Raw genomic sequence first — 26,759 nt, 5'->3', positions numbered from 1 at the left:
TGGTTCCTATTGGCCCCAGTTGATTCCTATTGGAAGAGCTAATTGGAGCCAATTTTTTTTTTCTTTTTTTTTTTTTTTTTGACTGGGATAAGCCTGCTCTTTGTAAAGCCCGCACCCTTTAAAAATCTGGAAAGGAAGTGCAAGCCTTACATGAGTAAATACAGTAGTTCTGTTGTTGAAAAGTCCACCTCAGGGAACTTTATTTTATCTCAGTGCAGGAACAGCAAAAATTAGCGAGATTAAATGCAAATTCCGCGTTAAACGTAAGCATTTAGTGTTATAAAAGTAAGCATTTGATGGAAATTCGTTGACCTGCCATGGTAGCTCAGTGGCTATGGTGTTGTGCTGCTGAGCTCGAGGTTGTGGGTTCGATCCCTGCCACAGCAGACAGTCAGATTCGGGCAGAATGCAGAAATGCCCGTGTACCGTGCATTGGGTGCAAGATAAAGAATCCCAGATTCTTAATCTGGAGCCCCCCACTGCAGCTTGCCTCATCATCAGATTATGGTTCTGGCATATAAAATGCCAAAATTAATTTTTTTTCTTAGAAATTAGTTGAGTTTGGCAAGTGCTAAGGTAACTGAGAAGGTTTATACACTTATCAAAACGTGAGTAAAAGCAAAACTGTTTACTAATGTAACCCAATGTATCAGGAACAGCTTGGTCCCTTTTTTCAACTGCGACTATGATGGAGCAGTGGTTACCTTCCTTTAAATTGCTGGTTATTTTGAACAATGGCCTTTGTTACATCGCACGAAGAAAGTACAGCTAGCCCCATGACCACAGAAAGTAGCTAGCAATTTAAAATTTTAAAAAGATGCCGGTGCTGCCTTTGTGAAATTGTAGAAAGGGCAGAGCTCAATTCAATTCAATTCAGTTTATTTCATGTTCCAGTGACATGAGTTGGTGCTGGAAAGTTGGGTTCCTCTTCATACTGGTGCACCTTATACAATGTGAACCATAAGTCAGTCAAGCAACTGTAGCACTATACTGGCTCAAGCGCTGACTTTGCTAAATGACGAAAAGTTTAGGAGAGAGACTCACGTGGCCCCCACTGTCTTGAGCTTGAGGAACTGTGGAGTGAACTGGTACCGGACAAAGCGCCCTGCATTGGGGTCCTGGCACTCTCCTTCGAGTGGCTGCTCTTCGCCCGCGTCGTCCCCATCTGCAAGAGTGCAAGATGCAAAGTTGATGAACACAGCCCAGGTTGTCCCTCTTTAACCCAAACAATGAAAACCTCAGGTGTACTTTGCAAACGAGTCACCCGACGCCAGCAGCCTTGCTCTTTACAATGAGGGGGATGTGAACACTAGATCCCATTTGCGGCTTGACAGAACCCGCTGCAATTCTGCGTCACAAAAACTATATGTGCCTCTACCGCAAGGAAGGTCTGCTTGTCACATGAAAAGAGCTTTGATTAATTATTTAGAAACCACATACATAAATCCTAATGCCATGTTGTCCCAAGAATGAGAACAGCATGGCCACACAGAATGGCTTGCGCTCCTGATCAAGAGCAATTACCGTAGCGCAGGTGCCCACACGTACACACAGCAACATTATGAAAGGGAATGCACGAGCACGTACCGTGCAGGTGTCGACTGCCTAGGCACCATCACGGGGCAACTAGTAAAGGCTCAACAGTTACTAGAGCTAGCAATGAGCAGCAGGGAATGTGAAGCCGCAGCTACAGTTGAGCAAAGAAAGCTCAAAGCACCACCTGTTGTTGTCGCTAGCATCTGTAAAGCTTCTTGCAGTCACCTAGTGATGGCTGTTGCGTCCCGAATCGGCCGGGCGCATTCTTTGATTGTTTCCCATCGAGGCATGCCCTTTCATGAGCGTCGTCCAGACGACGACAGTGCCAGACACCGACGAGACAGGCAAACAGGCGCCCCAACTCGGCAGTGCCCATTCTTTGGGTGCTGACTTAGAAGCTCACTTAGCAGCGACCGACCACAGCCGCCACCCGCCGGGAGGTAGACGCGGGGATTAGTGCTATTCTCCCGACCCTGGCAAGATGACCGTCGGAGGGCAAGAAACAGGTCACCGACTTTCGTGGAAGGAGTGTCAACCCCCTGTTTCCGGATTGCCTCGTCCTTGCTTCGAAGGTGCAACATTAGAGGCGGAGTTCAGCGAACAAGACGGCCCGTCTGATTGGCCACATCAAGGTCATCTGATTCCCTAGTCGGGTCAACTAGGGAAGACCGAGGTTTTATAAGGAGACACCTTGCCTGCAGTGGGGTGTCCTGACGAGTTCTGATATGTGCTCAGACATGTAGTGAGCTGAGACTTTCAAAGTGCTCCCCCATGGAGTGAGCTTCCATATTTGGAGCCACTGTAAATATGTAGAATAAACCCTTTTTTCTCTCGCTCTTACTCCCGGACGTACTCATCCCTTTGGCTGAGGGATCACCGGCCTAAACGCTACCCGAGTCTCAACAAACTGGCAGCAGCGGCTGAATAATCTCCGACCCGCAACAACGGATGGCAGCGCTGAGATGAAACGCCAACCCGTTCATAACATGGCACAATAAAAGGCCGCTGCCGAATGCAGGACATGTGCTTGTGTGTTCCTTTTCATGAAGGCACAGTACCGTGTACAGTAGACTGTTTTCTTATTCTAACAATCTTAAAAGAAGGTTCTGCGCCTATTGCTACGTCTTCCTTAAAATTTTGAAACAACATTGTATTTCTTGGTCTGCATCATTTGATGAAATGCTTGGCATCTCTCCTTGTCCAGTTCATCAAGAAAAAAAAATGTAAGCCACTGTTCTACGTGCATCTTGCCACAAGAAAAGCAGGCTGCTGTAGGAACTTGGACTGGCTTTCACTGACTGTCCATAACTAGAAGACCCGACGAACCATGCAAACAATGACACCAAGTGCTTTAACGAATGATGTGGCCCAAGAAATTGAACCTTGTTGTGAAATTTGAGTAAAATGAAACAGCGGTAAGCATGACATCTTTTAAAATGATTAGCATGGAAACGCTAAGTACTGTACAGTACAAGGACTGTATAGTGCTTAAATTAATGTTCCGCGTGTGCCTCGTCATGGTCACTCCACGCATTGAAAATGCGCATGCAGCATTGCCCACAACAGCCCCCAATCAGCCGCCTCTTCGCTATCACAACTGCCAAACCTCATTATAACAAAGATTCACCCAATAAAGAAATACCTCTATAATATACAATATTCATTATAAGCATATATTCATTGCGTACTAATATCACTGACAAACATTTTAGATTTCCTTCATTATATACAATCTGTTATACTATTCATGTTTGTCATATCGAAGTTTAACTGTACCACCAAGCTTATGTACAGTCGCATTCAATGTGAGCTGCAAAACGGTGCCCATGGTCAAGGGGGCACCAGCACTGCACGGTGGCACGGACATACGACAAATTGGAGAATACCATTTGAATTACTGATATCTGTTGAACCAATTTTTTATATGTTGGCACCACCGCATTGTGTTGCACCGTGTTGCAGCTCACACTGAGCGCGACTGTACCTGCTGTCGCATGGCACCTAACTTTCTGCACTCGGTCACACTGTCCAGTGAGCAAGAGTGGCACCCCGCCTGAGCTGCAACTTAAATTCAATGCACTGGCTTGGCTGCTGCAATGTTTAGTAGAGTGAAGTCATCTTATCCATTGAGCTAAAAAAATATGTGCGATTAAATAGAGGCTATACATTACAAGAATCCGTGACACATTACAAGTGCATGTTATGGATAGAATTTGTTACCTTTTGATTTAAATTTAGATGTATTAGTTAACCAAGAACATGTGGCTGGTGCCTAAACGGCGACAAAAGCCAACGAGTTATAAATCAGCTGCTGCAATTCAGTAGCACCTAAATAGCCGGTTGAGCCAAGCTCAGCAACACTTATGGCATTTCCAGCCATGGTACCATACTGTGTGCAGTAATACCTGTGTGCAGTAATCCTGCACTTTGGCACATTATAGAAAAACTTGGCTGCTGCACCAACAAAACCTTAAATAATGCAAACGAGCCACAGTATCACCTGTGTCAAAAGTTTAACCTTGTAATGTCCAACGTATCAATATGCTAAGCTGTTTTGATACCTCAAAATCATGATTTAAGCACGGGAATCATAATGCAGAGCATGTAGTAGTTTTTCTGATATGCTAGAGAAAGTCCACCCCCAGTTGTGGATAGTTCAGCAAACCATTTACCAATTGAAAAATTACTGTAGTAAGTTACAACTCAAATAACATTTCATTGTTGTTTTGAAGAAGTGTGCTGGACTGAGCTGGTTGGTACATCATTAGGAGGGGAACTTGTTTTCTTCTGTACTAATGTACTCTCTACGGCAAAAATTAAGTAAAGGTGAACAAGTTATTCCGATTTTCCTTGATGTAGTGCTGCGCTTGGGCAACAAAGGGTTGAAGGCCACTCTACAATGTACTGCAAGTCTTTGCAGACTATTAATAAGTTTTCTGAAGTACAGATGGGGCGAGGCTCATTTGGTCATACAGCTGCAGTTCATGACTGTTGTGTGGTTTACAGCCGCACCTGACACCCTACAATCTGCAGCCATATCATGGAGCAAGTAAATTAACCAGCAAGCAAGTAACCTAAGCAGTTACTTTCTGACTGTGCGCTATCTGCTTTGCCCAGAGCCAGAAAACACACCTTCTAAATAAGCCAGGATTGATAAAACGTACACGTCACAGCCATGTGTGCATGCTCAAGTGCAAGAGGTAAACGCGTCAGCCATGAAAAGATTTACAGCACTCGTGCATCAGAATCAAAGTATCTTGAGCGCAGAATGTATGCACTTGATGCGCATTTATGGGACATGCAGTGAAAACTTGAATGAACAGTTAACGAGAGCAATGAACCAGTTGGTTGTCAGCAATAACGTCAATCCTATTGCAGCTTTTGACAGAGGATGGGCGAGGTTTTACCTCAGTAAAGAGATGCTGTCCCAAAAGGATTGCCTCGTATACGATTGGACGTAAATAACTGGCAAAAAAAGTAAAAGAGTCACCAGTTGTGAGGCATTAGTGCAGTAAAGAAATTAGGCGCACAAGGTGCAAACTACCAGCAAAATGCTAATTAGTGCCATTGCTGCAAAATGCCAGTAAATTTGTAAGCATCTCGGAAACAGAATTAGGTTGTCCTTGTTTAATTATTGCAGGTTGGTTCAAATCTGTGCCAGGAAAGTAACAATGTCAACTCACTTCCAGTTCTACACATAAATGAGGCACTGCCCAGGCTTAAGAAAGTGCTCAGCAAACTCGCCCTCCCTCACCAAGCATACCCCTCACAGAGGCTAAGTGCTGCAGCATCCTACTGCTGAACACAAAGTTGCACGTTTGATTCACAATCACGGCAGCTATATTCTCATAGGGGTAGAGTGCAAAAATGCATGTGTACTTAGGTTTAGGAGCATGCTCAAAAACCCCAAACGGTCAAAATTAATTCAGAGCCCTTGACTACGGTGTCTCATAGGCCTCAACATAGTTTGGATGAATTGATAAATCATGAATCCATCCTCACCAGGTGTAGACGGGGGCGGTGGCTTGGCGATTTCAAACAGCACCATGCCGCTCTCCATGTCTCGGATCTTGAAGCGTGTGAAGTCAATGTCGTAGACATTGGCGTCGGGGGAGCAGAGGTATCCTGGTGGAAAAAAAAAAGGAGAAAGAACACGTGCGATTAAGTAAATTAAAGACTCAAGGTCTTTCTAGTTTTCTTTATTCACCTAACATTATTTTTAATTCAATACTACAAGAGCCATTAATCCATGAGCTCTGTTAATGAATTCAACAAATTCATTCAATGCCAACATACTGATTCAACAAAACATTTCGCTCCAGTTTTTCAGTTCCTGTACAGAATGAAAGAAAGAAACAAATAAAGAAAGATCTTCATGAGCTAACTGGCTAATACTACCAGGAAAAGGTTATAAATATATGTACTACTAAATATGATAAAAGCTGTATGGAAGGACAACCACTGCCATAGGTAAATTTACTACAGCACTGCATATCCAGAAAAAGTTGTGGGTTCAGCTCCTGCCAGCGGCAAGTTGAGTTTTCTTCCACTTTAATTTCTCGTCTCGTTTAATTAGAATATGAAGGTTACTGCAAATTTATTGCTCATCGATAGTTAATACGACTGCTCGGTTTCTAAAAGGCAGGTCGTTTCCCCCGTGTTTTCCATGACCTTTGTCTGCTCTTTCATAGGTCGTTATACTTTTAATTTCATGTGGCATAAAACAACAAATCGCACCTTTCTGGGGGAGCTTTTTTATATTTTGTTTTCTCTTTTTTTTTCTTGAATTTAAATTCATTATCATTCAGCAATATAAAGTTCCCTCCAAATGTTGAACTTCTTTAAAAATATACTGAATACTGCCTGTTGAAAACAATTATTTTTCTTTTTTTGGTGTATACTCTAAAGATTTTGCAGAGTGCAGTTGGTGCTTACATTAAGCACGTTTCAAACAACATGAGGTTAAATCCTTTATTACAGTAAAGCAAGTATACATGAAAAGGACAGTGAAAAAAACCTGAATTCAAACCCAGTGGCTCTGCCCATTGGCTTTCATATGCTTACTATTTTTTTAAAAATTCAGGACCCTTGGTTCCCCTGAATACAGCTTTTTGCTCAATGCTAACTAGTATCATGAAAGAGAAAAAAAATGCACTTGGGTGTCATGTAAGAATACCGAACAAAATATGTCTCCTTTGTTCCGTGTTGGAATACAAAATTCACGGGTGATCCATTTCGATAGCAGGCAGCTTCCTCCAATCATCAACTGCCATGATGAACAGTGCCACCAGAAGCGCTAGCAGGCAGGTGTTGAAGCACAAAGAAATTTGCATTGTATTCAGGCCCCACAGCTACGCTCAAGTGTGCCTTTCACTACATTCTCTAAAGCTTGCTTCGAATTTCTGCCACATGCATTTCGTGCACATAACACTGCAAGCAAAAAAAAAGGGGGGGGGGGGGGAATCAGCAATGAGATTTCTTGAGAATATTTTGCCACTTTCACATCGCCATTGTCCCTTAAAACCTTGAAAGTGCACAATCCACAGAACATGCAAGATTTGAAACTTCAGCAACTCAAGTGAGTATTATAGCCACAAAGGGCCATCGCTTGCAGGCTGCTAGGTCGAATCCAGCTGTTGTTGGCTAGACGTGAACTATTGCAGGCACAAGCACACAATGTCCCCCGCTCTAACAGCTGGAATATGTACGTGCATGGCCAGTACAATGGGCTTTGAAGACAATGGAACACTTCAGCACATGTGGAGGATTGGCTGCAGCCAGTAAAGAGTGATGAAAAAGAAATTTCTCCCGTTGGGCACAATGAACTGTCTTCAAGTTGAACGTACAGATAGGAATGTCATCCGTCTTTAAACAGTTACTCAAATCCCACATCTGTAGGAAATAATGCCATGCGAAGCAATGTCTAATGACAACCTGATGTGTTGTTTTCGAGTCACTGTCGACACCTACTGGAGCAGAATTTAACGTCTTTGTTGCCAACTAGGTCTCGCACTGTTTCAATGCTTGTCGACACTGAACTTTGAAGCATAACCACTTTGCGGCCGCTCGCAGTCCAGTGCACGCACGGCAGCCAGACAACGCATGGCAGTGCGTGAATTTCATCGCCGACATGTGTCTCGATTTCGTCGTCTGCAGTAGTGTTACACAATACACAACACCAGGTGTGTCCTTTCTGCCATCGACCTGACGCGATCTTGAATGCATTGCAACATCATAGTGTCTCTAAGTGCTAGCTGCCACAAGAGAAGGATGGGGAAAAGTGGCGCACTCTCAGTTATATAATTGCTGCTATGTGACGCTAGGCACAGGCCAATTGTGTCAAAGCACTAGCCAGAACTGGTGAGCAATTAAATCGTAGTACGCGACGCGATGCAAGGCGCCAAGCATCTCAAGGCACGAGCTTGCACAAGGGAAGGACTTGCAAGGTTCTTGTTCCCTCATGCTCATGCGCTGCTGGCTAAATGGATCAAGCATTGGGCTACTGCACTAGGGGACCCTGGTTCAAACCTCCACAATTACAAACAACTAATTTTCATTATTGTGTGATTGAGGTTCCCCGGTCAGGTGTATGATGAAAACCTTAGGAGTGATCCTATAAACGTTTTGCATTAAAGACCGCTATTTAAACTGGACTAATAAGTATAGAAAAATAATTTAAACGAAAAACCTGCCCAACTGCTTGTAACAATAGGCATGTAATAACACAACACTGGAACACAGTTTTTCAAAGCTAGACAGAAAGGCAAGCCTGCAGAATGCATATCAGTCAACAGCCTACGATTCTGCTAGCTGCCTGCGGAGATTATTTCACTCGCAGCTGGTTTATAGCAAAGAAGAACACAAAACTTGCTGATGAAAAAACAAGTTATCTTTCATGCAGAGGCTTTCATCAACTCAAGACCTTATCCTCGGCTTCTCACCAAAAAGGAAAGAGCCAGACAGTCATTACAGAACAGAGTATACGTTCATAACCTCAACAGTCTAATTTATTATGCCAGTAAGCAGGAGAAGACTACCCCCTACTGGGCCGCTTGCCACACATCTGCTTCTGGCCGCTAATGAATTCAATGCATTTGGCAGAAGCTAGACGCACTGTAGGCACTCCTCCCTAACGACATGAAGAATGAAAGTGCTCGATGACCTCGGCGGCTGGCTGGACTCCACCCAGTCGATAATGCTCTGAACGAGTGAATGTGCCGCTCTTGCGTTTCATGCATGGGGGCGGGTCATTGCCACGAACGTGGCATTTGCATGCTGAACATAGGTCTCCTTAGCCTCCTATACACAATAAATCTATTCAGGAACACGGGTGTGTGTCAACCACATATAATTTGTTTAAATGTAGTCAAAATGTTCAAATCAAGAACTATTACTAGTGAACATTTGTGAACGCATTCAAATTTATGTTGTAGGCTACATGACGTTTGAAGCGAATAAACGAGACTGCATTGTTATTGGGTTAGGCACACACTGCTTAATGCAGCAGACACTTTCTCCTCAAACTAATTAACATTATAAATGCAAAGCACTTCTTGGCAAACATTTGCCACATCTATCTATCTATCCATCTATCTATCTAGCTGCCTACGTCTTGGTGCTTTCATGGTCGTTTCGTTAACTTGGTATGTACCAAAATTGGCACAGTATGACAAGAGTGTATGACGAACATAAATGATAGGTCGTGACATGAATGTCATGACATGCGTGTCATGTAGGTCATGAAACAGTCGCATACGTCTTGATGCTGTCATGGTCATTTCGTTAACTTGGTATGTACCAAATTGGCATAGTATGGCAAGAGTGTACGACGAACATAGATGTTGGGTCATGTCAAGACATGAATGCCATGACGTGCATGTCATGAAGGTCATGAATCAGCCGCCTATGTCTCATGGTAGTTTCGTTGCACACTGCTTCATTGCCCACTGCTTGCACACTGCTTCGCATAACACCGATTCCCACAGGGCATGGGATCTGCCGGCTTTTTTCTGGTTTTAATTACTATCTTCACAACTTGTTTTAACACCACAGGGCTGAGTCAGTTCTCTTTGTTTTTGCTTTTTTTAGTTTTTAAAGCAGCGATCTGAATTCTAGTACGACACATGAACATACGACAAACAGAGCTAGGCAAGCGCTATATATCACTGCAGCTATTAATTTATTTATTTATTTATTTCAACATACTGTCAACCCCATGGGGGTGTGAACAACTATATATTGTACATTTTCAATCCTGGCTTAAGAAAATACAGGATAGGTGGGAACACATACAGAGACACAAATAATATCAATAAGTAAAAGAGAGGACTGCCTTCTCGGGAAGGTCAACAAATTTGGAAAACATTGCCTGCGCGGTGACGCACGGGTTCAGTCCATTCCCTTCTTGTACAGGTTGCGGGATGTAGGAAAACAAAAATGCATTATTATTGCAGGAAAACTCTTCTAGTTTATGTGGATGCATCTGTCGAGTGAATTTAAAGTTTATAACGTCTGAGTAGTTTAGCTTAAATGAGTTGTGGAGTAACATATATAAAAACTTGAAACGCTGTAGTTTCGCTCGGCTTCCCGGAGTGTGAAGGCCTGCACAACTTGACACAACAGGTATAACTTGATGCATATCTATTTATTTTATTTACAGAATACCTGCGTCGCCTCGAAGGCATTATCGCAGGGGGACAGTTTCGGTCATGTTGTGCGTGACATCTACCACCTCATTTTAAAATAACATGTTTAAAGAGCACTCGGCCTTTCAAGGTGTATGTTTGTTTGCACTTTAGAAGGAACTGCCTTTATGTGCAGTGCAGGCTGTATTCTCTTTAACAGCACCATAAACATAGGTACAAATGACAAAACTTTTAGGTATATGAAATGCCAAAGAAAAAAGATTATGAATATTACACGTGACAACAACACAGTGCAACATACTTCGAAATTTTCACTTTGACACCACATATGGCTACAGTTCATTCAGCATAAGCGCGAGATTGTGAGTTAACTTATGTCTGCGATGACTGCATTCCTGTGTGTGCGGTATTCAAAAACTCCCATAATTGTTTTACCCTTTAGCCCTCAACTGCGACAACTCTCACCACCCAGTGCACACATTGGGTTGTTGCAGTCTGATTCGATTAAAAATGGCAACTGGCAACTAAGGATGCCAAATCCCACGAAATAGCCACTTAAGATTCGTCAGTCAGATTCCCAAGGGGGCCTTTCTCTCACAGGCTATCTATCACTGATAGATAAAAGCCAAGCCTTCAGGATGCTCGGGCCTGCGGGCGTTGACCTCCGTTGGCTATCTTCCGTTATCACAATCGCACTTTACCTTCGCGGTGCCGCCAGTCAGTGCAAGGAAATAAGCTGGGAAGCGTGTCAAGCCGGAAAGGTCAGGCCGCGCATATATATACCTCCTTCGTCGCTGCAGACACGAAAACGCGCCCGTCCGTGACGGCGGCAGCAGTGCAATTGCTATCAATGACACCTCGAGAAGGTGTTTTTTTTCTTTCTTTTTTTTTTTTTTTTTTCCAGGCGTCTCGCGAGGGCGCCGAGCGATGGCAAAAGAAATTCGCGGGCACCGCGCCGTCCCTCGGCAATGTAGGCCGTGACCCAGATGGAGGTGGACTGGGAAAGAGGTGGAGAATTATCGAGAGAGCGCGCGGCTCCTTATCTTCACCGAGCCGTCGCAGCGTAGCACGCAAGGCTGCAGTGAAGTCTGTACGCGGGCCCCGCTCGCTAGCTACGCTGGCTGGCTATTGTTTCCGCGCCACCGAACTGCCGCGGCTTCCCAACACTAAAACCGTGCAGTGCGATGGACGCTGGAGCGAGCGCGTTGTGTACCTCCGCGTCGCCTACAGTATGCTGCTCTCGAGAACGGCAGGCAGCAGACGACGGTGCGAAATGTGCGGCGGCATGCTATAATGCGATCCCAGTGATCTTAATTATAACTACTCTACATGACTGCGCTTTCGGGACTCGTAGGCCCTCGAGGTCGCCGTCCAACCGCCCGGAACTACTTTCTCCTCCGGCGTACCGGCGCCGCATCGCGGCTCTCGCTACACTGCACGGTATTAGCGCGCCAGAGTAATATGGATGTCGCGCGCGAGAGAGAGCCTTCGGACCAAAATAAAGCCAGCGCCATGACGGTTGCGGGACGCGTGCGTTAATTTATGGCGAGCGCGCCTTTCTCCGACCCCCGCCGCGGTATCGCCCTGACTTTCTTTCTCCATATGTCGACATCTCTGCTAGACTGCGTGGCTGCGGCCACAGCGGAGAAATGATTCGTAGCGAAAAAACCCTCGCGCCGGAAGCGTGCAGTGCTACGGCGAGTTCGCGGCGCGCGTGCGCAGTACGATCCGTCCAAGGAGCTACGCGTTGATAGATTTAAAGCCCTCTTGATTCCTGCCCACTTGATATTTGTCGAAAGGTCCAGCATCACGCGACAGTCCTCAGTACACTGCACGCATCTGAGTCGCACATGTTTCGACAGTGCGTGCTCAGATGTCAAAGAGTGAACGAGTGTAGGCTGCATCGAGTCGTCGGCAAAGCGACGCGCATAACGAGCAACATATATAATGCGCATCACGTTTCATTGAGCAACTGTCACGTGTATCCGGCTTTGCGTATAATGGTTGCAGGCCCGATTCCAGCCGGTTCATTTGCACGTTTATCTGGCACGACAATTGCGTATCCGGCCTCTGATGTAGTCTGGTGTCACTTAGGAGTTGCCTTTTTAAACTTCGATATCGCCGATGCTGCGATGCTGTCCGCTCAACTGTATGTTTAACGCTTATTCTCCGCAAGACCCACGAGTCACGACGCAAACAATACTCATTGTTGGAGGTGGCGTGTGCTGTTGAACAAGTTCATTGTACGTTGCGCCTACGCCCGAGCTGGGCTGGTCAACTACTGAAAATCTATACCTTTTTGGACAAAGCTATTGTCGCGGCCGAGCACAGCTCATTTGACAAATTATGCAGATTTTGTTTCTTCGTCTGTCAACGAGCGATTACTGAAAAAAAAAAAAAGCTGATGATGCAAGTTTACTCTAAAAAATTCGCAGTTCCGCCCGAAAGGCGAAGCATCGATTGCCGTATAAAGTTGTAAATATTCGCTTACTAACTAAATAAACAAGCGCGGTGTCACGCGCGCACAGGTAAACCTGAACACATATCTCGCTCGATGACCGCGGAAGCTCGTCAAAACGGTGGAGTGAGAAAGTGCGGGAGCGAGCAAATTGACCTTCGCGCTGGCTCTCGCTTCAACGCGAACTAAACGTCGAAAGCACAGCGCACACGATGCTACCGGCACTCGGCAAATGCACTTTGTCCCAATCGCAGATCGCTTTGAATATGAGGCCCCCGCAGTCGCACACTTCGGCCACATCGCAGCTCGCTTTCAAGATACGGCGCCTGTGCGGCAGCTCCGTGAGCAGCAGCCGCGGGAGCAGAACGCAACCCCCCACCCCGTCTCTTTCGCCTCCTCCCCGTGCCTCGTGCGCGAAAAAAGACCGCGGGCGCCCCCGGCTACTTCTAACACCGTGCCCCCGGCCGCCTTCCTAACTAGCGTAGTAAGTAATTCGTATGGAAAGGGAAAGGTTGGCGCTATCTTCTGCAGCCCTTTAAGGAGCACGGCTCGGCGCGAGATAAGCTGTAGGGATCCTACATGCAAGCGCTGTTTTAGGGTGGTGACAGCCTTTGTAAGGGCACTTGCCGCCGCCAGCTAAATTGGCGGGTTAAATCTGGGGCACAAAATGGCAAAAGACCACCTGACAGACGACATTTCCCGCAACCCTTAGTGACGTGAAATTAATTAACTTCTTTTAATAAACTTTGGCCTCAGCAACCAGAGACAAATGGCGCGTCTGAGCGCCGTACACGGCACGTCTACGTTTTAGTTAAACAGACTAGTAAGGACAGTCTTTATTACAGCACACTTCGAAAAACACCCTTTATATATTATGTACAACTGGAAGGCAACGACAGTGCTTAATGCAGTTCACATTCTTGGCGTGAGATAATACTACCACGAGCACGCCATCGTGCCTTATAACTTGTTGCTTTATATGTGTCGCACGACATGCAATAGAAAAATAAGTTTGATGTGTTCAAATAAAAGGAAAAGGCAACTAGTATATTAAGATGTATGCCATAGGTTACTTGCGCGCACTGGCGGAAAACTAAATTAAAGAAATTTAATAGATCGCGTGCCAACATGAGTACATAAGAGCGTGACAAAAAATTACTCCATCTCCCGCTAAAGGGAACCATGTGTGGATGCGAAGCAGCGGGGAGATGGTTAGCTTGAGCGGGAGATGGTTTAATTTTATTGAGAGGACGAATGAGAATGTATAAGAGGAGAGAACATGGTGGTTGCCTGTTTATTTATTTAGAGACCGTATGCGGTTCCTAGCGTCGGTGCACGCGGCGCTTTGAAGACGACGGCCTTGTGGTCGGTGAAGTGTAGCGTCAAGGGTTGCTGTTCCAGAGTTTTCATTCTGAAGTTTGCGAAGATCAGGACTATGCACGTTCCCCTTTCGGCTTCGCGTTACCGCGCCGCCTCGGGATCCACCACTCGACGTTGACGTTTCGATTCGGCTTCCCGAGTCCGGAGTTCAGGGTCCGCTTGCCGCCGTTCACGTTTCCTTTCGGCTTCGCGAGCCCGAAGTTCGGGATAGCCACGTCGCCGCTCCCGTTTCGCGGCAGCGGCCCGAGCGCTCAACGCGGCGCTGCACAGGAGAGAATGAGGCGCGCGCGCTCCGTCATTTTCATACCCCGGAACTACCGTGGCGCCCCCAGAGGAGTATGCAGCTGTCGCACCACCTATCGTGCGAGCCGCACCGTAGAGTAGAGGATTCCTAGAGGAGAGAAAGGGGGGAGCGTAGGAGAGGAGAGAGAGGGGACGCGCATGCGCTGTGGGGGTGTGGTGTAGAGTGTAGAGTAGAGGATTCCTAGATGAGAGAAAGGCGGGGAGCGTAGGAAGAGAGAGGGGGAGGGGACGCGCATGCGCTGTGTGGGTGTGGGACGCCGCGGGACGGAAGGAGGGACGGACAAAGCCCCCGCCATAAGCTGCTTCGCATCTAAAAAAATCGCCGCATATCCACGACGTGAATGATGATATGTGGGCGAAGCACCGGGGGATCATTCGGGTAAACCAGAGCTACGGACGAGAGAGAAAGAGAGCGCGCGTCGGGAACGAACGCTCTTGTGGACCGCAGCGCCCCTAGCTACGGACGAGAGAGAAAGAGCACCCGTCGGGAATGAACGCCCTTGTGCACCGCAGCGCCCCTAGCTACGGACGAGATAGAGAGAGCGCGCGTCGGGAACGAGAGAGAAACGAACGCCCTTGTGCACCGCAGCGCCCCTAGCTACGGACGAGAGAGAGAGCGCGCGCGTCGGGAACAAGAGAGAAAGAGAGCACAGCTGTGTTTCTAGCGGGAGCTGCGAGTACTAGCGTGGCTACAACTTAAGGAGCTTCGCCCCTAAAAGGCAGAAAGACTGGGGACCAAAATGGTTTCCCACCAAATTTGGCGGTAAATAGCGGTCACAATTTTGGTGTTGTCACCACCCTAAAACAGCGCTTGCATGTAGGCTCCCTAATGAGCTACGGTTGCCGGCTCAGCCGCGCACGCTTTCACTCGCACACGCAGCGTACGGCGTGCGGCGGCGCTTTTATCGCCGTTGGACTTTATGCGGAGCCTCACGGCGACGGCAAAAATGCGCTTGAAGTGTCCATATAATTGCTATCGCAATAAAGAATGTAAACGTTCTGTGGGGTGTGGTGAACTTTCGTCAAGCAAGATAATCGCCATGCCTGCGCTCATTTCAAAAATTATTATTCAACGCTCCTCTATTGTGCAGGCGTTCGTAGCAAGATTGTGCGAGGAACACAATTAATAATGACGTTTGTCGCTGCGTAACAAATTGTAACGTTTGTCGTTGCGTAGCAATGCGAGCGCGTACGCCATCGCAGACGCCAGCAATGCCCGCTGAAGGTCACGAAAGCTCGGCTATTGCTTATGCAGTGTACGTCACGCGATGTCTCGATTCTCTCTCCCTTCACATCCCATTTACGTCGATGTCGCGAGGTGCTGTATACTTCCAAGTCAACTGCCCACGTGGTTTTAAATAGTGTTCAAAGCTTTGTTGCAGACGCATCCGGACGCCTAACGACGCAAGTATACATTGACATTGAAAGTCTGTGTGCGCACTTCAAGACCACACAAATTACACTGCAGTAATTGAAAAAAAAAAATGTCAGTCTTACACCGGAAGGAAATTACCAAACACGAAAGACAGGCTGCGACGCCACCTTGAATTTCGCGCTCTAGCTGCGCGGAAAGAGGCCATCACGTGACAATGACGTACGAGCGCTACGTTTTGGGCGCGAAATTCACAATGGTAAACTTCGCCTTTATAAAGCTACCACTTGTAGGAAAAAAAATTTTTTTCCGCCTAGTAAATGAAAGACTGTTTCGCCTTTAAAAATTTACTCTAAACGAGTGCGGACAAGAACACCACATACGTGCCTGCAGAAGCCGTCACGTATACAGTCGGTGTCAGAAGTTTACGGACCGCGGGATCTGGAAAAAAAAGCTTGAATATCTCCGCAGCCTCGCATTCGGGATTTCCAGCCAGTACTATAGTACACTACATATAGCGTATGCGAACAGCATGGTGTTGTACGGCTGCGCTGGCTGCGGTAACAAACTATACTCGCGCAAACGTTTTCTCATATCCCGCTGTGGACCGTAAACTTTTAACGCCGACTGTATGTTTCCCCCCGACTCTGAAGAACTGCTTACGCCACAGTAAACACTTTGCAACGAACCACCATAAAAAAGGTATTTTATTATGCTCTTCGATTCACCGAACCTGCGCTCTCCCGAAGTGATTTTTTTTTTTTTTTTCATTTAAATAAAGTTGTTTCTCTCTGTCTCTCTCCCGAAGTGCCTGGCCTGTCCATGTCGCCATCGTCGTGACGTTTATACTTACACCGCGCGCTTCAGTCACCGATTAGTGAAAATACGGGATTCGAGATAAAATATTTGTTGCTGACCAAGCAAAACCGGACATCACAATTTACGCGCGATCATCGCCAATACGATTTATGAACTAACATTACCTGGCAAACGCCTGTTGCTAGCTGCGCTTTTTCTTCCCTTCTTACTTATTTATTTTGTTGCGTTGGTACCTTGCTGTCTGCTTTTGTTGAATCAGCTCATTTTTGGTTATCTTATCCTTTCGCTACAAATGCCCCCTCCCCCCCCTTCAATAATGTCCCCGTGGCGCTGCAGGTACTTGTATTAATTAAAAAAACCATTATTTCAAATCAATGATTTTCATGAAAGAAAGCTTTATAATGGAACGCTTTTGTGACTGTCAGTGGAGGACCGCAGATAGGCTATCACAAATAGGAAGTGTTACGTCTAGTGAGCTGGCACTGTATTTCCAAACCCTGCTGGAGGCGATACAGTTCTAGCTATATGCTTATGTCATGTAATTCCTTCGAAAGCCGTGTTCTTGGTAAAAGTGGTGTCCTGGGCACTTTGAAGCAGGAACCTGGCACTTTGGCATTGCTCAACATTTATTCTCTTGGTGTCACTCTCAGCATCAGCGTTACAAGTAATCCGCCCATTTTTTTCCTTTAGCCGTCTTGCTTGCAGACCACCTATGGATGCCTATATGCTTTCTAAGCAGGCTTGCAGGCAAGCCAATCTTGAAACTTCAAAAAAGACTAAAGTCAGATTTTTAAACCAATTTCTTGGTCAGAAATGTTAAAGTTGTTTTATTACTCAATACAATTATTGTTTATTAAAGTGATCCACCGACTTCGTTCTGCACGGATGCTTTGAACAGGCCCTCTGTTCAACGGTCGCGGCTACAATGATCTGCCTCACAAACAAAAGGAAATATTCATGATGTTTACTCATCCAATATTCACGATACCGCAGCCAACATTTTCGTAGCCGCTAGAAATTGATTTGGCTGAGTAGATGGCGGTGCTGCGGGCAGACCTTAATAATCGAGCGGGTCTGAAAAATTAATCTGAAGATCTATCGGGGCTGCATTCGCATTCTATAAGAAAAAAGAAAGTATATGTTTACTAAACCACACGCAAATCAAATATGGTTAATCTTACGAAACATTCGTAGAACCTGGCCGGTATGTATACAAATGAAGAATTGAAGTCAGCCAATTATCAAAGCGCAACGTTCGATAGAAAACTCTGCGCCTATACACAGTGCCTGTTTCGAGAAATCCGGACTCAAAAAAGCGCCGGACAATGCAATGCCCTTTCGCAAATGACGTCACGCGAAGGGTCCGGGACACAGTGGTCAATGGGCGTGCTGCGGGTTACAAGGTTATATAAAGTAAGCCGGATAAAGTAAGCCGGAAACTTTGTGTTGTGTCTCTTCCTTTTCACTTGTTCTCGTTCGCAACCTCAATTTTATCACCTGGTGTTCTTCAACGTGCACCGAAATAAAAAGTAAACCAGCGAATTTTTTTCCCTTTTACTTTAATTTTCTCTCTGCTTTAGAGAATGCGGCCGAGTATCGACTCGGGATCTCATACTGGTATACACGCCGGAAAGAGTCAACAAAAGCAATTAATACAGGCAGCGTCAATACCTTCAGACTGCTGCAGAAGCTGTTTGTGGTGTAATGGATCGTGGCAGCAACCATCTGGTACAGTTATTGACAAAAACATTGTATTAGAAAAATAGACGAAAACATGGCAGTTCTTCCCGCAGGAAAAAAAAAAAGGGGGGGGGGGGGTGGCAATATACGCGAATACCTCGAGTAATGTCGTCGCATTCAAGGGCCGAGAAATCATCCGAGAAATATCTCCCCTTCAGATGATTCTCCGCTAAATATAACCCGCGCGCCTTTTTCAGCCGAACAAACGTACGGAAATAGCCGAAATAGCGTTCTAGAGCCACGTTTCCTTGCGCGTTCTAGCCACGGGAACGCTTTAGAGCCGCACATTGTTCGTGGAGGCACCAGACAGATAGCGCTCGTGGAAACGGCTCACAAGAATGACGATCACACCGAAAGGTTTGGAATGTTCTAGGAGCGTACCGCAGGGACACAAACAAAATTTATCTACGAGGATAACTCTAATGAATTTTTGCACCCTTCGGAGCTTTTGTCCAGCAACGATAATCATCAATCTGGCGTATTTTGCCGTGAGGAATGCACGCGTATGCCACTCGTGACCTGAATGTTAATTAAAGAAAGGATATGCATGTAAGATAAGAGAGGACAAGATTATCCCTATAAATAGCGCAAAACTTCCTTGTGTGTGACAGCGTGTCGGTACGTATAGTCTTGCACCCTCCACAACTCACTGGTTACAACTCGCAAATTGCAATGTGTGCCGAAATGTAAACAATTAAAAAGTTAATTAGTGAATTTTGGTTAATTATTTGAATATGTGTTTCGGATTTATAGTGCTATAGCAATGTCCGCCTCTTCGAATAATCTAGCTCCAGGACAAGAATTACGCTATCTGCCACAGGCAATTTCTAAACATTCTGGAAAACTTGAAAAAAAAAATGGACACCCCATATAATGCTATCACATTAAAGAATCCTGCACGTATGTATGCCAATCTGAGAATTGATGCATAAGGGAGTTCTCACCCCTTTCGGGAGCACGAGGGGTCTGTTTGCTAGCTCATAGCCTCGCTGGAACGCCGCAGCAGTTACTCCGTTCGAGCGCGGTCGTGCTTGGCAGGCCTGTGCACTCTGCTTTATGACGTCATGCTACTAGGCCTGCGCAGTCTGATATATGACGTCATGCTGCTAGGCCTGTGCACTCTGCTTTATGGTGTCATTCTACTAAGCCTGTGCACTCTGCTTTATGACGTCATGCTAGTAGGCCTGTGCACTGTTTTATGACGTCATTCTACTACGTCAGTGCAGTCTGATATATGACGTCATGCTGCTAGGCCTGTGCCTTCTGCTTTATGGTGTCATTCTACTAAGCCTGTGCACCCTGCTTTATGACGTTATGCTACTAGGCCTGTGCAGTCTGATATATGACGTCATGCTGCTAGGCCTGTGCACTCTGCTTTATGACGTCATGCTACTAGGCCTGCGCAGTCTGATTATGACGTCATGCTGCTAGGCCTGTGCACTGTTTTATGACGTCATTCTACTACGTCTGTGCAATCTGATATATGACGTCATGCTGCTAGGCCTGTGCACTCTGCTTTATGAGGTCATGCTACTAGGCCTGCGCAGTCTGATATATGACGTCATGCTGCTAGGCCTGTGCCTTCTGCTTTATGGTGTCATTCTACTAAGCCTGTGCACTCTGCTTTATGACGTCATGCTAGTAGGCCTGTGCACTGTTTTATGACGTCATTCTACTACGTCTGTGCAGTCTGATATATGACGTCATGCTGCTAGGCCTGTGCCTTCTGCTTTATGGTGTCATTCTACTAAGCCTGTGCACCCTGCTTTATGACGTCATGCTACTAGGCCTGTGCAGTCTGATATATGACGTCATGCTGCTGCTAGGCCTGTGCACTCTGCTTTATGACGTCATGCTACTAGGCCTGCGCAGTCTGATTATGACGTCATGCTGCTAGGCCTGTGCACTGTTTTATGACGTCATTCTACTACGTCTGTGCAATCTGATATATGACGTCATGCTGCTAGGCCTGTGCACTCTGCTTTATGAGGTCATGCTACTAGGCCTGCGCAGTCTGATATATGACGTCATGCTGCTAGGCCTGTGCCTTCTGCTTTATGGTGTCATTCTACTAAGCCTGTGCACTCTGCTTTATGACGTCATGCTAGTAGGCCTGTGCACTGTTTTATGACGTCATTCTACTACGTCAGTGCAGTCTGATATATGACGTCATGCTGCTAGGCCTGTGCCTTCTGCTTTATGGTGTCATTCTACTAAGCCTGTGCACCCTGCTTTATGACGTTATGCTACTAGGCCTGTGCAGTCTGATATATGACGTCATGCTGCTAGGCCTGTGCACTCTGCTTTATGACGTCATGCTACTAGGCCTGCGCAGTCTGATTATGACGTCATGCTGCTAGGCCTATGCACTGTTTTATGACGTCATTCTACTACGTCTGTGCAATCTGATATATGACGTCATGCTGCTAGGCCTGTGCACTCTGCTTTATGACGTCATGTTAGTAGGCCTGTGCACTGCTTTATGACGTCATGCTACTAGGCCTGTGCAGTCTGATATATGACGTCATGCTGCTAGGCCTGTGCACTCTGCTTTATGACGTCATGCTACTAGGCCTGCGCAGTCTGATATATGACGTCATGCTGCTAGGCCTGTGCCTTCTGCTTTATGGTGTCATTCTACTAAGCCTGTGCACTCTGCTTTATGACGTCATGCTAGTAGGCCTGTGCACTGTTTTATGACGTCATTCTACTACGTCAGTGCAGTCTGATATATGACGTCATGCTGCTAGGCCTGTGCCTTCTGCTTTATGGTGTCATTCTACTAAGCCTGTGCACCCTGCTTTATGACGTTATGCTACTAGGCCTGTGCAGTCTGATATATGACGTCATGCTGCTAGGCCTGTGCACTCTGCTTTATGACGTCATGCTACTAGGCCTGCGCAGTCTGATTATGACGTCATGCTGCTAGGCCTGTGCACTGTTTTATGACGTCATTCTACTACGTCTGTGCAATCTGATATATGACGTCATGCTGCTAGGCCTGTGCACTCTGCTTTATGACGTCATGTTAGTAGGCCTGTGCACTGCTTTATGACGTCATGCTACTAGGCCTGTGCAGTCTGATATATGACGTCATGCTGCTAGGCCTGTGCACTCTGCTTTATGACGTCATGCTACTAGGCCTGCGCAGTCTGATATATGACGTCATGCTGCTAGGCCTGTGCCTTCTGCTTTATGGTGTCATTCTACTAAGCCTGTGCACTCTGCTTTATGACGTCATGCTAGTAGGCCTGTGCACTGTTTTATGACGTCATTCTACTACGTCTGTGCAGTCTGATATATGACGTCATGCTGCTAGGCCTGTGCACTCTGCTTTATGACGTCATGTTAGTAGGCCTGTGCACTGCTTTATGACGTCATGCTACTAGGCCTGTGCAGTCTGATATATGACGTCATGCTGCTAGGCATGTGCCCTCTGCTTTATGACGTCATGCTACTAAGCCTGTGCACTCTGCTTTATGACGTCATTCAACTCGGCCCGTAATTTTCGTTACCAAGCACGACGTGACGAAAACGGTGACGGCAAAATTACCTCGGCTTACTTGGGAGCATCCCCATTACATTCTATGGAAGTCGGGCCACCTAGGTAGCGTGACGTCATGAAACAGAGTGCACAGGCCTTAATTGGCTGGCTGACGTACCCTCCACAGAGGCTGCGATCACGGCGTCGGCTTCCCCCGCTGCAGCCGTGCAAATTCTCCTAGCTGACCTCTCACGCGAGAAACAAAAATTACGGATTGCTGCTGAAAAAGAAACCGCGCATATAAATTGTCTATTCGAATGAGATATATATGCAAGGTTACAGTGGCGCACCGACGGGAGAGGGGGGGGGGGTTCGGGGGTTGTAACCCCCCCCCCCCCCTGAGGCTGACTTAACCCCCCCCCCCTTTTGTTTAACCCCTTTTATTTCCTTGCGCATTTGAGTACTGCAACTAAGATGTAAGACGCGCAATCGTCTGCACAATCGCAAAAAGCGCATTTTTTGACAATTTCCCGTGAAGAAATTGAAATTAGTGCTGTTTAGATGGTATTGGCAAACTGTCAACCCCCACCCCTGGCAGAGATACTAGGTGCGCTACTGCAAGGTTAATTTTTAATTCATAATCACTGATAATTACGTTTCAAAGCAAAGTCGGGGGCTCGGACACGCATTGCATTTACATTTGACATCGGCCATGCCGTCGCACGCCGCCCCACGACAAACCGTTGCGGAACAAAAGCGGTTGAGCGGCGACAGTGTCTCAGATTTACGAAGACCGATAAAACCTGTACCAGACGTCGCCGAGTTCTGCCGGCACTGGTTCTGTCTGTGCGCTTATAGGCTTTCGCTGCCAGAAAAAACAAGTTCTTCCGGGGTTTCCGCATTTCGAAAGCTTCCAACGAGAAGCTAATTCTTGGTCGCTATCAAGGGTTACGACATCGGTGCGCGACCTTTACAGCGAAGTGACCTGTATAGCGAATGATTGTGGAGGTCCCGAGCACTTCGTTAGGAAATCGAGGGTTTGACGACATCTCGTCTGGTGGGGAGGAAGCATGTTAAACGAAAGAAATAGTGAAAACGCCGACCGAGAAGGAGAGGTTAAAAAGCTATTAACACGTTTCGGTTTCGATCAGTACGGAAGCCGAAACGTCCTAAGCGCTTTTTAACCTATCATTTTTGGGTCGGCGCTTTCACTATATTTCGTTGAGCACTTCGTTATAAAGGCGTTTGACTGTATGTTATTTCAGTTCATGTGCAACTTTGCTATTGCTAGATATCTTTTAATTTCCACTCTACTTAATTAAATTATAAAATATTAAATCCACAATTACATAACTTTGAGACCAAGTGCAAATTTTTATTCGGCATCACTCTGGTTCTTCTCCATCTAAATGCACCATCAATATTCCGCAAGTCTTCGGCTTACGTTTACCGCGCTAATGCTTGCCCGTTCACCACTGTACGTGGCATCGCGGAGAACGACCCACATGTTTTCTACATTTGGATATAAATTCTGAAATTCAAACATACGCGTGATTGTCCCCGCAGTATTTCTTGTGCCCCACAGAGGTCATATTCTTGGGTGAACCCCTTTTTTTCGCGTTCTTAGCCTTTCCCTAGCACTGCAGTTCTGGTTTCAGCCAAACACAACGCCCCAAAACCACTTCCAAGCGATGCGGCACGTACCGCGCGTGGACCGCGACGACTAGCTGTTTATTAGCGCCCGACAACAGCGCAGACGGCATATCACCCAGTATCCGTTTCCTCCTACTACCGCATTACTCAGCCCTTGAGGCACGTAGCACGTATAATAGCACCGTCTACGCACGTTCGCCTGCAGGTCCTGCTGCGCGCAGTTCCGAAGGCACAATAGCAAGGAGCGGAGACTTCCGTGTGGCAACAAAAAACACGCGCGCGCGTTCGAGAAGGCTTGCAATCTGCTTTCCGCTGCTGGGCGCAGTTAATAAAGCGCACGGCTGCAGCGAATTCCTTTGACGGGAAACGACCGATGACGCGCCGTGGTGCGCGAGCGGGGTCGAGCCCCGCCACACGCCCCTCATCCTATTCTTCCCCGCACCACATCCTCCGCAGTGAAAACTGTTGTAACAACGCAAGCAAGCGCGCCGAGAGAGAGGTGCATCATCGCATTGCGAAACTTGGACTGTGCCGGTCGTCGTCGCCGCCGCAGGGCTGTCGAAACCACAACACAGGTCGGCAAGCGAATCCACCACAACGCTTAGGTCGGCAAGCGAATCCACACAATGACGGTGCGCGCTATTGCACAGCCGTGACGAAAGATGTGCGGCCGTTACACGGGAACGCTCCTCTAAAGCCCGACCTCGCGCTCTTTTAAAGGACATAATCGGTGGACTAGCTCGCAGAAACACGAGAGTGCGCAAGGTCTGGACCAGCTGACGCATTGGACCTCCCGCAACACGCGATTGCTCTTTCTTTTCATAAAGGAAGTAATCGCGAAGTCGTGCCAAGTACACCAAGAGATACAAACGTCGCACATACGCGACCTCGCGACACAGAACATATGCGCGAGCTCAACCTTGCGTCTCTTCGCGGTTTCGTGTTCACCCTTCCGAAGGCTTCGCAGCAGCACGTCTAGCGCGTCTGCTCACAGGCTTCACGGAAAGCCGCCCTCTTCGCAGCAGCTCCCTTCGCCTTGGCAGCCGTCCCGAGATCGTGCTCCATTATGACAGGCGTTCAAATCAATCATTTATGCGGGCGACGCGCAAATTAAGAAACCCGTCGCTGAAGCGCTGCCGCTCCATATGTTTCGACTGGGGCCCCGAACGTAGCGCCCAAATCGAGACTACACGAGCAGACGCGCTGGCGAGATGTGTACTATAGATCGCCGCAAGTGGAATACATAAAACGCCTACCGCAACACCCGTTCTGCGAAGAGAAGGACGGCACAGGAGGGAACGGCGACCTTCGCGCGGCCGCGACCACAAATAAAGGAGAGAAAAGAGAAAGGCCGATGCCAGATCAATAACACCGATAAAACGCGCGAGCCGGCAGCACCAGCACGTACTACACAGTACACGCGCCACTGCTATTAGCAGACGAGCACACGTCACACCGCGCGTCGTCACACGGCAGCAGCGAAACGCTAAAAAAACAGCTGATGAGAGAGCAGCGTCAGGTAGTCAGCAGGGCGCCACGGCGCTTTGTAACGGTACTACGTTGAGACGCGCCGCGGTTCGCACCTTCGAACGCCGTTCGCCACGGAGAACGCGCACGCCCTTACCTTCGGTGATCTTCTGTAGTCTGAGAACGTCCTCCGGAGAGATGGAATCCTTTTTGGCGAGTTCCTCCTCGGTGATGGGCTCCAAGTCGGCCGGGTGGTCCTTTCGAGACTTGGCCTGGCGGAGAAAGCCTCCGCTGCGCTTCTTGGAGCTCGGAGGATTGGGTACGTTCGAATTCTTCACCGCACTCATCGCGCCGATCGGAATAGTATATACTTAAAAACAGAGCAGGCTCTGCCGCACAGCGCTCCGCGGCTGATGTTTCGCTCGCTACTACAACGGGCTCCTCTCTCACCGGCCCAACCACATCCTAGGTGAGAACGAGGAAAAATAAGATCACCGCCGACTGCGCGCCCGGCCAACCTCGCGGAGAAAAAAACAGACCAACTCTGTCATGGCGACAGCGCGCGCTGCTGCGCGCTGGAGCTGGAAAAAACACAAAAACAACGAAAACGAAACTCCTCAACGATGATGATGATGTCAAATGTGGGAAAGGAAAGCGTCACTGGCGTCATCTCGCGGATTTGTTCCGCGCACACGAAACCGAAACTTGCCGCCGTAGGCCAGCATGCGTACACGCGCATACACGCGTACAGAGACCCTGGCACGCGTGACTCAGGCGAATTGTTTACAAACAGGTTTACAGTTTTGTCCTAATTTAGCGCCCTGCTTATGGAGGACTAGCTTCGCCAAAGCACAGACAGGACGAGACCTGTGAGGATCTAGGCCCAATGTAGCTGCCTTGCCGATGCATTCACCGATGTCGGTTACTCTTTGTGCCCTCTCACTTTGGGGGCATGGTGTTTGTGTTTCTGTCGATCCCTTTGTCAATTAGAGATAACAATATGAAGCGGCGAGTGTAGAGTTCAGAGTGAGCCGCTTCACAATCTTCCTACCTAGGAGCATAAAGAACCAGGTGCTACGAGCGTTAAGGACATTTGTACCTCGCAGCTGTCAATTACACTATAACGGCCGCTTTATCACGGCGCACAGTGTGTTTTGATCGAGCGCCCGCGACGCAAATTTTATCGGCTCGATCCAGAAATAAAAGACACATATTGTAGTGTTCTAAAATTAACTTAGCTTATGTGCGCCATGTACAGATCTGCATCAATTTTTTTTTCTTTACCATTTTGCTGCTCATATGCAGTATTCCAAAGAAAGCACACTCATATATATCCATGCCTACATCACTTTATTGCAAATTTTAACTTCGTTCAATGAAGTTCAAAATTGCTAACACTGCACACAAACACGAACTACGCGGCACGTACCAGCTGATTACATTTAAATTGCCAACTACTTTAAACATGCTAAGATTATGCTAGTTTTGTCCTCAAATAATCGTATTGTTTGCTCCACTTTTTTTTTTTTTTGCGATCACAATTAAGTCGTACTCAACGTTTTCACTGCTTCATGACACCTCCTATCTGAGGTCTCTTGTGTGTCATATGTGTTTCCGAGATATCTAGTCGCACAAAATCCTGCTTGCAGGCTTTACTAAGTGTCTGGTTCTAGTCATTTTGTCTTAAGCCTCTCGAGTGTCACCTTACATAACAAGAAAAGGTGGGAAAACACAATTAAAGGTGTGCACTGAAATGTATGTCCTTAGAGCAACGATAATAATTCGCCAAGTGCGTGCTAGAAGCGACCACTTTGCTGCAAGCAGCTCACCTTGGCCTTACCAAGGCGTGCAGTCTCTGAGCTTCACTAATGCGAGCTCGTCGACATGCCCCTGAAGCAGCGA

At 47.1% G+C, this 26,759-nt stretch overlaps 1 protein-coding gene and 1 long non-coding RNA gene across 2 annotated transcripts in view; one reads left to right on the top strand and one right to left on the bottom strand.

Moving 5' to 3' along the window:
- Positions 1-25,419, bottom strand: part of LOC119445627 (protein unc-119) — a 42,930-nt gene extending 17,511 nt beyond the window's left edge. Inside the window, exons 1-3 of the mRNA XM_037709889.2 lie at positions 25,015-25,419; positions 5,539-5,661; positions 1,045-1,165 (exon numbers count right to left, since the gene is read on the bottom strand). Of these exons, the coding sequence (XP_037565817.1) occupies positions 1,045-1,165; positions 5,539-5,661; positions 25,015-25,204 (434 nt within the window). The 5' untranslated portion in view covers positions 25,205-25,419. The remainder of the gene's footprint in view (positions 1-1,044; positions 1,166-5,538; positions 5,662-25,014) is intronic.
- Positions 19,387-20,354, top strand: LOC125943909 (uncharacterized). The gene is made up of 3 exons (XR_007465986.1): positions 19,387-19,422; positions 19,778-19,885; positions 20,244-20,354. It is a non-coding gene; the product is annotated as an uncharacterized LOC125943909 (long non-coding RNA).
- Positions 25,420-26,759: the final 1,340 nt, after the last annotated feature.

Source organism: Dermacentor silvarum, chromosome 3, assembly GCF_013339745.2.
Source record: "Dermacentor silvarum isolate Dsil-2018 chromosome 3, BIME_Dsil_1.4, whole genome shotgun sequence".
Taxonomy (NCBI): domain Eukaryota; kingdom Metazoa; phylum Arthropoda; class Arachnida; order Ixodida; family Ixodidae; genus Dermacentor; species Dermacentor silvarum.
This window is presented reverse-complemented; position numbering and strand designations above follow the sequence as displayed.